This window comes from Aplidium turbinatum, chromosome 15 (assembly GCF_918807975.1).
Source record: "Aplidium turbinatum chromosome 15, kaAplTurb1.1, whole genome shotgun sequence".
Lineage (NCBI taxonomy): Eukaryota > Metazoa > Chordata > Ascidiacea > Aplousobranchia > Polyclinidae > Aplidium > Aplidium turbinatum.
In genome coordinates this window covers 3,204,144-3,217,078 of record NC_137486.1, presented here as the reverse complement: position 1 = coordinate 3,217,078, position 12,935 = coordinate 3,204,144, and the positions used below count along the sequence as shown (strand labels likewise).

The window sequence follows — 12,935 nt, the reverse complement described above, 5'->3', positions numbered from 1 at the left end:
AATGGGCCTGAGCAGCGAAGCGTGCGACTGTACAGTCTACGTAACAAAAGACGAGCAATCAGCTGATCACGCAACAGTTGTTACTGCCGGCGATCTAACTGTAGGCTATGTATGTATGTACATCAAAACATCAGATTTCAACGTCAAAACATCAGACAGTTTGCTAAAACCTCAGATCTGATGTTAAAACATCAGATGTTGTAACGTGGCTTTTGTTATTGCTGTCTTTTGTGACGTATTCTCGCGCTGTGTTTGCACTTTTTGGTCATTTTGAAAAAAATGAAAATAAATGAAACATTGGACTTTGGGCCTTGCCAGCGCCATTAAAAACAAATTTTTTTCGGTAATTTTTTTTTGAAATGTAGGCTATTCTTGAATGTTCAGTTTACGCATTTTAATGCTTAATTCCCGTTTGAAAATTTCATTTAATATGCCTTTAAACAAACAATCATTTGCTGGAGGCGCGTCCATTTTTCTCAATATTTACTTGATGTATCACGTTCCCTGTGGTGCAAATTTTGTTGTAGTTATTTATGTAGTTGCCTTTTCCTAATGTAATTTTACCTTCAAGAAGTTGGAACTTATTGCATTTTTATAAATATTTTCAGGTTCCTGATGAAGGCTTCGACTGTTAAAACTATTTGTAAATAGGTAAAATATATTGTTATAATGCTCAGCCCTGTTGTATTGTTGTGTCTTATTCATAACTAACCTGGAAGCATAAGGTATAAATGGGAAACATACAAAAACTTCATTTTTGGTGGCTGGTTTGGGGGGGGGGGCTTGAGCCCCCTTAGCTCCATGCTGGGTGCGCTACAGGCCACAGATACAGTTAAATACAATAGTTTTTAACTATTTCTCTGCTCAAACCAACCAACCAACCTTTGTCTTTCTATTCTTTCGAAAAAAAACACGGTGGTTGGTTGAGTTTTTAACTTATCATAAAGTAATAGTTATTTGCAGAACAAGTAATAAGTTATTTGCAGAACAACATACTATAGTAATAGTTATTTGCAGAACAAGATAGGCCTACTATATTTTGACAGAATGCCTTGCAACCCTTTATCATTTATGGAGGTATAGGGTACGAAAAAAGTTATTTCCAGAAAAGTATTTCGAGTGCGAAAATAATGACAGTGAACAATAGCAGTACAAGCAGTAAAACCAAAGATGGTTTTAAATCAATTTAGCAGTTTAATGTTTAACTCACGTTTTCCTACATACGATAAAACCAAAAGCATACAATTCAAACATGGACAGCAAACAGTCAATAATTAAATTGATTTTAAATATAGCGAGCAAGTGTGTTGGGAACAAAATAGGAAGCAATAACAAAAACAAACTGCCAATTAATTCATATATTTCTGAGGAGAATTAAGAATCCCTGGTTTCGGGTGAAATTCAACAACCAGCCAATTAGAGACCAATCTAATTCCAGTTGTGGGCGCCCATCGAAGTACAATAATTGAAACTTGGTAAGACATAATAGGCCTAAGGTTAGATAAGGGACTTCTAGCCATATGACATGTTCAACCGTCTATGGTTTAACTAGCTTCCAAGAAAAGAGTGTTTTGATTTTAGGAGTTGCCGGATGCAGTTGAATTGTTTTTTAAAATGCACCAACAGCGGACCACTCAAGCTGCAGGTTAAGCTAACAGTCTAATCAGTTAACTGAGGATAAGTTTGCATGAAACTTATTTTCGGGGTCAGTAATTGGCCATTAATCAGGGGATTACAAGTGGTGCATGTGGAAAAAATATCTCGTTGAATAAATTGCATAGTCTGCCGATTTCCTTAATTGCCACTGTACGATCCGGGGGTGGATCCAAGAAATAGCCGGGGGGGGGGGAGCGATTTCAAAAAAACACAACGATGTTTAGATTTACAATAAATGGTAATACAATTAAATGGTTTGCAAATACACCTTAAATAAAGTTACTTTTCTGTGTTTTATTGGAGGCCATCGCCCCAATCGTCCTCCTCATTGGACTCGCCGCTGGGTCTATTCAACCATGTAGTCTATAGGCTACTTCTCAAGAAGTACATAATCCAACCCTTAAAAACGTGGCAGAAAATGAAAGTGATGACGAGGCTGACGATTTGTGATGACCAATTTTCTTATTTCTCAGTGCATCAGCATCTATCTTCCAACAAAAGCTGCCTGAACTGCCGAAGATGTAAAAGAGACCTAGGAGATTTGAACCAACTTTCCACTTTCATAAATATTTATCGAAATTTGCAAGTTATTCAAACAAGTTCACGCGTTACGGTGAGAACATTGTCTGCCAGCATCAATGGTAGGTCAAATAGTTTTTCTGCCTGAACAGTGGTTTCAACACTTTTCAAATTCCAACCGAAGAGCTTTTCCAAGAGTTTGTGATATCTCCAGATAGCAGTGTAGAAGAGGGAGTGCCCCCTTTGATAATTGTTTGACGTCATAATGATTGAATCAATAACAATAATAAGTAGGGCAACCAATTTTTTGACCTAAAAACTTGAAATTTTGACTTTATAATTTACAAATTTTGACTTAATTTTGACCAATAACTTTCTTCGTTTGCAACTCAAACGTGAAATTTAGAAATCAAACCGTTAGGTAAGGATAGCTTCTTTTCTATTGAAATATGAGAAAAATGTGGAGGACTCAACGACACCACAGCTAACGAACAGGTAATGAAAGTCACTTAAAAAACTGCAAAAGATAAATATGGAGTGTCTAAATATCCCGAAATTACTGAGAGGGTTCTGCAGTATTATACTTCAACATCAAGTAATGTTTCACATTATCGCCTTTGAAGTTTCTGTCTCTCGCCAAAATTTTTCCTAAAATAGGGAAGCTTCTCTCTACTGATACAGAAGTTGCTTGGGAATTCCTCAGCCGGCTATAAAAATGTGGTGAAATATCATCTCGTCCCATTTTCACAATGCACTTGATGCCACTCCTTAAGATTCTTGCTTGAATATATTTTCCAATTTGGCAGCCATCAACACCAAAGTTAAGAGACCTCATTTTCTGGTAAGCTTCTTGAATGGTGTAACGGCTGTTTTCCATCTTCTGAATTATATCAAACAGTGCACTGTAGGCTACTGCTCCTCTATTTCTACAAAGTGAGTAGCTAAATTGGGAGCTTTTACAGCATCTTGAGCACGCCGCAGCAAGACACCACCAATCCACCATCATGGAAGTCTTCTTGAATAATAGAAAGCAGCTTTCAACCAAAGGCCCATCTAGTTACATTTGGCTGTGGAGGTAGGCCAATGGAAGTTAAACTAGCTCTTCTTGACCTGTTATTAATAGTCACTGCTTTAACCCTGGCAACCAACTCATCAACAGCCGGGTAGCTGGCTAATATTCAATCGTCAGTAGTGGGCGAAACAAGATTATTACCTCAGAAATTGCAACAAATCGATTATTACGTCAGAATAGCAACAGAAATTGCAACAAAAAATCAGTATCTGTGTAGATTTAATAAAATATCAATAGAGAGAAGAAAAACTACGTTAAAAAAAAATTTTGACCTAACCATGATTTTTGACTTTTTTTTTACTTAATAACTTTGAAACCTCTCTTCGTGTCAGCCTGAAATTTAGTTTGTGGACGTTTTATAAACTTTGAACAAGGCAAAAAAATTTTGACTTTATTGACTTTTGGTTGCCCTAATAATAAGTAATGTTGTTATTAGAATCCAATTCTTCTTCTTCTTCGTCGTCGTGTGAGCCTCTGGGGCCGAGGGTCTATCATTTTACTATTCCAAATTCATGGTGTTCCCTGACTACACTGGAAGGCTGTTAGATAGCAGCCAATCTTTGATTTCATCATCCAAGACACGCCAACCTTTCACTCCGTTAGACGTCCCACCCGATTCAAAAGGAAAATTTTATAGTTTACAACCCCCTCTGGCTATCCTGCTGTGCAAATCTTATGGGCATTCGTGTTATTTTGGTCAATAGCATACCTTGACTGGCAACACTTTACTTTTGATAAACCGTGATAGCAAACGATTGTTTTTGATTGAGCTATGGCTCAAGTCTCGCCGTGTCAATCCTGGTCGGTAAAACTCAAGAATCTCAAGCAGGGCTACAAATTGACAATACTTATCATGATGACAAGGCAAGCATTAGACCAAGATACAAATTATTATCAGTCAATAACGCAAACTAATTTGATAAACTCATTTACTAATTTTTGACCGAATGTTTTATTTTATGCAATTGTTTCGAAATCTTTTTCTTCGTGATCGTGCTATGCTGGTTTTTCATTTGATTGACAGCCACTTTGCCTTTAACAGATATTTGCAAGCAGCGACCTTTTTTGACTTCGACAACTCACTTGCACCTCAGCTTGTCTGTATGCAAGGTGGCAATTAACACGAAAAAAAGTAGAACTTCGCCACTCACAATTTCCTTTGTGAAGGGCTCGAACATGCAGTGTCCTACTTTGACGTCGTCATGATACGATTCCACCACGATTGTGTAAAGTAAAGCATGCAAGCCTGAAACAAACAATGATGTATGTTTAATGCGCATTCTAGAGCTACCTTTGTGGACAATCATCCAAGGACGATCAATCAAAGCGATCTTTCACAGGGCTTTTATTGCATCACGAGAATCAAGAAAAAGTGCCAAGCGCTATCATTCACACGTCACAGCCGCATTTCGAATAATGTGAAGTTTACATTAAAAAGGGTTATTTTTTCTTCATTCACCATCAAGCTGCTTCCTCAACGGAATGACATCTTTTTTACTTTTGCATTTCAATTCAGAAACATGAGTTGCACAACAGGCCGACAGATCTTGCAGGTTTTCTGGTACTTTTACAATGTATTCTGCAGTGATGTACGCGCATACAAAAAATATTGACGCCGTCAGCGTAAACGCAAACGTTCGAAAAACCATACGCCGTATGCGTCAACGTAACTTGTAAAAAAAGTTGGCGGCGTCAGCGTCAGTGCATACACTAGCGTAAACTCATTTTGTTTGCTAGGTGCCAAACATTCACACGGTATAAACCACTCGAAACAAACAAGGTTTATTTTTAATTTCCACGAAGAAACACAAGCATCTGAAAGTGTTCATCTGACATTTTGCTGTGTTTTGGTTCCAATATGTCTTTGCCCATTGAAAACATTCTTTCAACTGCAACGCTGGAAGGTATTGGCGTGTTGTAGCGAGAAAAAGACATTAAAAAGTATGCGTTGACGCTATGCGCTAAAAAACCGCGAAAACTTTACGGCGTAGCCTCAAGCGCAAACTATCCAAAAAAATGTGGCCGCAAGCGTTAACGTAAACAAAAAGTATACGCCGCAAGTCTGCAGCGTAGAATTTGCGGCGTATGAGTACATCTCTGGTATTCTGTCTGGTAGACCGGGCGCAGTTGTAAATGGAGTGCGATGACCGCTCTGGTCTATAATGCATCATGTGAATTGCAGCATAATCGTTCTTAATGTAAACAACGATGGTTGCACTATTGATATTTATCCTGCATAACAGTTTTGAAAGGTACCGCAGTTCACAACTAATTTTTTGCATCAGACTAATTACTATTTGCACGCTCCAATCAAGTGAACATAGCCTGCCAAACGTATTAAAAAAACTTTCACATTTCTGAAATTTGGCGTTAAAACCGCCAATATGGCAATCCTGTTGGCTGTGCAAGATGAGACCTAGCGTTTGGCTTCCATGCGAGATGCTATTATAGCGACGTCCACGTTTAAAGTATTAAACAGGGTTTGAGAAGTCAGAGGAATTGGCATGTCCGGAGTCGTATATTTTTCGTCCGACTCCACAGCCTTGGCATGTAGCATGGATAGCCTAGTGGACATATTGCCGTGCAAAAATAAAACAGAAACTAGTAAATACTGTACAGGGATTAACAATGTTGAAACATTCAGGCACGTTTTAAACCTTTCAAGGTTTTGCCATCTTTTCCGGCTCGTTAATGTGCTGGTAGGTTTATATCGATTTTTGTAGTTAGTATCTTTTTCGTCCCGGACGCGTTAATGACGAAAAATAAAATGATTGATTGATTGATTGAAACTCACACATTTGCAATCCGAATGTTAGAGTATGTTTCATGGCAAAACTTTTAAAAGTTTTAAAAACAAAGGGAAAGCTATGTAGTCGATAAAAACATTATTATTAGCCAGGGATACGTTTATCTCAGACCTTGAATCCATATGAAGCGAAACGAACAATTCAACAAATTTACTTGCATGCAGCATGCACTATAAGACAACGGCTATGCTAGTGTAAACAAGTAAATACGTTCAGAATAAGGTTATACGAGATGCATTGTTGTTGTAATGTTCATGAAACGGTGACAAGAAGAAAAGTCCGATTTTATGAGCGACGAAATTGTTAGGTGAGATTTCGCAGGGATGAATAAACGCAAAAAGAGCCTTTCTCATTAAGGTCTCAAATGTGGTTATACGACAAGAGATTTGAAGCTCACTCATGTTGATGTGACGAAGCAGTCCATATAAAAATACAAAACGAATTGTAACTTAGAACACAAAAATTTACTCCATAGTTGTCTTCCATACATATGCATACAAATCGATCGAAATAAGGTATTTTTAACCAGTTGAGAACATCTACAAAATCTAGCTCTTAATTAATTTGCAGAGCAATAAAAGGAAAGAACTTGTCCAGTGATATCGCAGTCATCATACAAGTCAATTCTTAGATGCAAACCTAAGCACTTAACACGGTCAACAAAATTAAGTTTGGAATTAAGTTTGAGCCCTTTCGTGGGAAAGTACATTGCTTGGGACTTGTCACAATTAAAAACTATGTCGTGTGATTGAACATATTGTTCACATACTGGATAATTTTCATGCCACTCGTACTTGGGTACAGTCTACAGACAACACAAGCCATCAGCAATCAATCAATGGTTGTTGATTAAATTAACAATTAAATAGCTTAGGTTTAATTGTGTTCAGTGCCATATTAAATTGTTTGGAGTAAAAATAAACTTTCGAGCAAACGCAGGCTACTTGATTTGAATTCAGTTTGCATAATCGCTTTCAAAAATTTATCTGACTCTCCAGTTGGGCAAACTACAAACCCTATTGTAATTGGTGGCGTTGCTGAGAGTGAAAATCTGTTCCTTGCCGCAGCATCAATAATTAAGCTTAAGATTCGAAATGGCGAGTAGGCTAAAACGTAATGCTTCTCAGCAAGTACTTCCACGTGGTCTTCCCCGCAAGTGCCAACTTCGGAAGCTAAACTTGCTACAACTGTCGCTATAAAAAAAATTGATCACGTTTGCGATCAAAGGTTCAAAAGTGTCATTACCACAACATTGGAAACCTTTGGAGATCCTAACCTTAAGGATTTCGTTAAAAAAAGCTACAAGGTGTGCGCTTTGATAAAAAAAAAAAAAACATTATTCTTGAGCCAGAAAATGCACAAAAGCCGATCAAAACAAAGTTACATCTGTAAATTTTCTAGAGGGCAGGCCTCTAAACTTCTTCACTCACCATATCATCGGTTTCACAATGCAATGATATTAAGCATGTTTTATTTTGTGCTCATTGAGACAGCATACAATACAATACACATTGAGGCAGCCTACCTCTATACAAAATCGGAGTGTCTAGGGAGCTGACTTTGTGCAGCCTCCATCTTATGGAGATGCCTCAACGTGGTGTAGAGGTGAACCCAGGCTGAAAACTAGCCTCATTCCTAGCAACTCCTGGGGCTAATAGACACACGTAAAAGTCCCCAACGGCAATCTCTTTTTGGTGGAAGAAGGCAATGTTTGACGGCAGGCATCCTGTAAGGCGGGCCTCAATGAACAGAGCACCCGGCAGCCCGTTGCAACCGGTTCCCCTGAATCTGCACGTTCCAATCTTATTGGACCGCAGTAGACATGAATTAAGCTGGCCAAGAGTGTGTGCGTAGCCCTCGCGTAGTCACGACCACCTTAAACAACCACACAAGCGAATGGCCTTTGTCTCAATTTGGAACAGGACCGAACAAAGCCCAATGGCGATGATATTACGGGTAACGGGGGCAGGCTTGGTAAAGCTGGAAGCCTCCAGCCCGGTTTTACACATTGGCGGCGGATCTATGATGATCGTCTCCCAATGAACTGCGGTGACATTGGGTTCCGGTAGCAAGACCCGTGTCTGGGCTGGCCTATCTAGGATTTCCCGCAGCCCACCCCACATGGGGAAGCCGCTAGAAAAGGTGGGGAAACATCGGACACCGCAAATCTCATCTGGCCAGCTTGCCGCGGCTGGCGGATTACCCAAGTAGAGGTCGACCTACACATATACCTATGAATACTAAGCTACCCTTCACATTGGGTGCTTGGAACGTCCGTACACTACAAGACAAAAGCAACAATGACCGACCAGAACGTCGCACAGATTTGGTATGTAAAGAACTTGCACGCTTCAACATCGATGTGGCAGCTCTCAGCGAGACCAGATTTGCTGGAGAGGGAAGGATAAGAGAAAATGGATCTGGTTATACCATCTTTTGGAAAGGAAAGAGCACTGACGAGCCGCGCATTCATAGTGTAGGTTTTGCTATCCGTTCTCCTCAGCTTGTAAACCAACACAATCTTGCCCCAACCATAATAATCAATGAACGAATGATGACGACAAGAATTCCACTCACCAAGAAACGCTACCTCACCCTGATCTCAGTCTATGCTCCAACACTCGCATCTGAAGGTGAAGACAAGATCTCCTTTTATGACCAGCTCACACATACTATCCAAAAAAGTTCCTTATCTAGACAAGCTCGTTGTGCTAGGTGACTTCAATGCCAGAGTTGGCAGGGACCATCACATGTGGAAGGGTGTCATAGGTCATCATGGTATTGGGAAATGCAATGCAAACGGAGAACTTCAGCTGGGTCTTTGTGCTGAACAAAATCTAATCGTAACAAGCACTCTTTTCCAATTACCTCACCGTCGTAAGACTACATGGAGACACCCTCGCTCCAAGAAATGGTACATCTTTGACTATGTCCTCATTAGAAAAAAAGACCGAGAATATGTGAAAATCACACGCTCTATGCCAGGAGCAGATGACTGCTGAACAGATCATCGCCTTCTGATATGCCGCCTGAACATTGAGATCCGTAAACCAGCTAGACGCATCTCGGCAAACATTCCCCATCGTCGTTTTGACTGTAGTAAGCTTCATGATCCCAACACCTTGCAATCCTTCCAACTAGCTATTGATAAAAATCTGCATGATCTAAACCTTCCAGATAACGCCACAGTTGAAGACCAATGAACTACACTCCGAGACGCAATGTCCGCTGCAGCTAAAGCAACAATTGGTTACAAACACAAGAAAAAGCAGGACTGGTTTGATGAAAACGACCAAGAAATCACGAACCTTATTGAAAGTAAACGATGTACACGATTCACTTTTGAAAATAATCCTTCTCCAAGCAACAAACTAAAACATCGACAAGCTGCCACAGCATGCCAAAAAGGAATTCGTAACGCCCAAAACAAGTGGTGGCAACAGAAAGCTGAAGATCTGCAAAACTATGCCGACCAACGAAATATGCGCAGCTGTTACGCTACGACGAAAGAAATCTTTGGATCTAATAAGTCATCAGTGGGTAGTCTAAAAGACGCAGCTGGCTCAAACATTATCACTGACACCGAAGGAATCATTGATCGTTGGAAGTCGCATTTTGAAACAATGTTAAATAACCACTCATCTCCTCACAGCGACCTTCTCCGCAATACTCCACAATATCCCACTCGCGATTGGATGTCCACACCACCTACACTGAATGAACTCAATAAGGCTATCAAACACATGAAGAAAAACAAAGCTCCAGGACCAGACAACATACCGCTAGAGTTTCTTCTTTATGGAGGACCCCAGGTAAAGGACCGCCTAATGCAGCTGATTCTTATGATATGGGAAACAAAAACACTCCCAAGCGACTTTAGAGATGCGAATATAGTTACAGTGTTTAAGAAAGGAGATAGAGAAGATTGTAACAACTACCGTGGTATCTCACTGCTCAGCATCACCAGCAAGATCTTTGCCCACATTCTCCTTGATCGTCTTATCACTCTGGCTTAGAACGTACTTGCAGAGTCCCAATGTGGCTTTACCCTTCTCGTGGCACTGTAGATATGATCTTTTGTGCTCGACAACTCCAAGAAAAGTGTCAAGAACAACAACAACCTCTTTCATTTATCTTTTGGGACCTGAAGAATGCATTTGATAAAGTTCCTCGACTTGCTATGCGGTCTGTTCTTGCTCGATTTGGATGCCCTGACGACTTTATTACCCTGATCCGTGCTCTCCATGATGGCATGCTTAGCCCCTCTCTGATCCATTCCCTGTTACAGGTGATCTTAAACAAGGATGCGTTCTTGCACTTACATGTTTTTCACTGTATGTGGCTGCAATGCTAAACGAGGTCCCACAAACCTCTCCTGGTATCAACATGCGCTGTCGCATGGACGAAGGGCTCTTCAATCTTGCTCGCTTCCGTGCTAAGTCGAAAACCTCTGCTCATACAATTCATGAGTTACAGTTTGCCGATGACAATGCCACACCTGTTTCGACTCCTTGATGACCTCCAAACGATAGCCACCATCTACAACAATTAACTCTTATGAGCATTTTGGAATGGAAGTTAACACTGATAAAACTAGGATATTCAACCAAACGCCACCTCACCACACCTCTCCAGAGATCAATATCAACGAAAGACTTTTAGGTGAAGTAGACTACTTTTCTTACCTTGGTAGCATACTTTCAACAGCACCAACATGTGCAAAAGATATTGAGCAGCGTATAAAAGCAGCTCACTGTGCCTATGGAAGACTTAACCATCGTGTTTTCCACTACGGTACCATGCTATATCTATCCGCACAAAAATTATGGTCTTTCGGGCAGTCGTTCTATCTACCCTTCTCTATGCTTGTGAAACCTGGACATTTTTCCGCCGTGACATCAAACGTCTTGAAAATTTCCAGCAGAGGAAGCTGAGGCAAATGCTATATGTACTCGTTGGGAAGATTGCCTTACCAACGACGCAATCCTTGATCGCGCTAGGCTGTCCAGTTTAGAAGCCACCATATTGCAACACCGCCTTTGCTGGACAGGGCATGTCATACGAATGGACCCAACGAGGCTTCCACGAATAATGCTTTATGGTGAACTAGAGACAGGAAAGAGACCCCCCGGAAGACCAAAAATGAGGTACAAAGATTAGCTGAAAGTTTCCCTCAACCATGCAAACATTGATCTGGATTCATGGGAACTACTTGCTAGTGACAGACCACTTTGGAGAAAAAGAATTAGGAAAGGCACGGAAATTTTTCAAAAAAACAGGATACAAAAAGCCCAAGAAAAACGAAACACTAGAAAGGAAAAGCTAAAACTACCACGTCTCCCACCCTCCATACAATGTGACTTTTGCCCACGTCTTTTCCATCATAGACTGGGTCTCCAAAGCCACACGACATCACCATCCAAAACCAAATTCAATTTGAAGACGAAACCAATGCTCGGACACGAGCTGGAGCCGACGACGACTACAATACAACATATGAAACACAACAGACAACTGGAAACAGCGAAGAGACACATAATTATCGAGTGAGCTTCCCCCTTTAATATATTTGACATGTCATTAAGTGTCTTGCCGAGAGACAATCAAGTGCTGTGGAGCGGTGTCGAACCCACGTCCTTTCGAGCGTCACGTAATCTACATGTCGACCACCATCACAGACAGAAGCAGGTAAGATAACTAAACCAGTGAGTCTTTTTGAAACAGTGGGTGCTGTGTAGGTTGAATAGAATTGACCCAGTAGCCTACTGATTTAAGATGGACACGAAAATTGGTTCCTTTGCCTTATCGTCCACTTATTCTAAATTTTCAAACACCCCGTAAGCCTGCTGGACAAAGCGCTGATATAGGCCTACCTTGCTGTAATTAGCTTGTGACTAAGCATAGGGTATCTTTTTCGGGTATTTTCCATACTTTTTAACATTTGAAAGAGAAGTTGTCACTGGAATATGAGCTACAAACATTGGGTTAACGTGGAATATGTGACTTCTAACTTTCTATCTGCTACATTTCATTTTTTTCATATTGATGAAACGTCTGAAGATGAAACATGTGAAAGAATTAAAACAAAACGAATTATGCCAGGTAGGTTGAATCAGTCTTGGTGAAACTTACCTGATTGGTGATACTTTCGCTTTAAGCTGTATCCAACAGAAACTACCTAGGCAAAATAAGGCAACTAAGAAAGATCTATTTCAACAGAACGAGAAAAATTTCAAGATTTGAAACGAACATAATCTGGATCTAAATACTAATTAAAACGTCATTAATAAAACCTTGACAAACTAATTTTGACAAAATTGGGATAAATCGATCTGCTTCTGACGCCGTTCTTGCGCTCATCTGTTACTCTAATTTGTTTCGTCGATAACAGCTTTCCCTTAGGTTTTCTTTTTTTGGCAGGTTAATAGTTAACAAGGGATGAATCAGCACTGTACACAGTTTTTCCCAAACTCTGTTGACATTATTCACGGTGGGCTTTCTCTTTTTGGAGACGGAGAAGAGCTGACAAATAAAAAATGTTAAAGATTCTTAAAGAAGAAAAAGGTCAAACTTCATTTGTGTGTTGGTTCAATGTCTTTAAATACAAAATTGATGAAAAGAGCAATCAATATTTTCTCTTTAATGTGTCAATAACCTGTCAAGCTGCTTTATACAACATTCCATAGCTGTACGTTTATCAAAACAACATATGTCTCTGCAAAATATGTCGACATAATGTTTAGAAAACGCTTGGTCTCCCATACCTACAGTATAGGCGTAAGATTTGAGAATTACAAAGTTTCATACAAAAACACAAAGTTTGTGAGTTGAAGATAGAATGAACAAGTTGCAAACTTTTTGCGACTTTAAGTTGTGGATTC

General features: G+C 40.0%; 2 protein-coding genes across 3 annotated transcripts in view; one reads left to right on the top strand and one right to left on the bottom strand.

The window, feature by feature from the left end:
• Nucleotides 1-12,310, bottom strand: part of LOC145784826 (uncharacterized) — a 36,888-nt gene extending 24,578 nt beyond the window's left edge. Inside the window, exons 1-2 of one of the 2 annotated variants that reach the window (XM_082596667.1) lie at nucleotides 12,187-12,310; nucleotides 4,399-4,493 (exon numbers count right to left, since the gene is read on the bottom strand). The gene's annotated coding sequence lies outside the window, so the exon portion shown is untranslated. Of the gene's footprint in view, nucleotides 1-4,398; nucleotides 4,494-7,579; nucleotides 7,625-12,186 lie in introns of those variants that run through there. The other variant, XM_082596668.1, reaches the window with a different exon arrangement.
• On the top strand, nucleotides 8,288-8,773 carry LOC145784695 (protein CFDP2-like). Its single transcript, XM_082596558.1, has one exon. It carries the CDS (start codon nucleotides 8,288-8,290, stop codon nucleotides 8,771-8,773), a length of 486 nt encoding a protein of 161 aa, XP_082452684.1.
• Nucleotides 12,311-12,935: the final 625 nt, after the last annotated feature.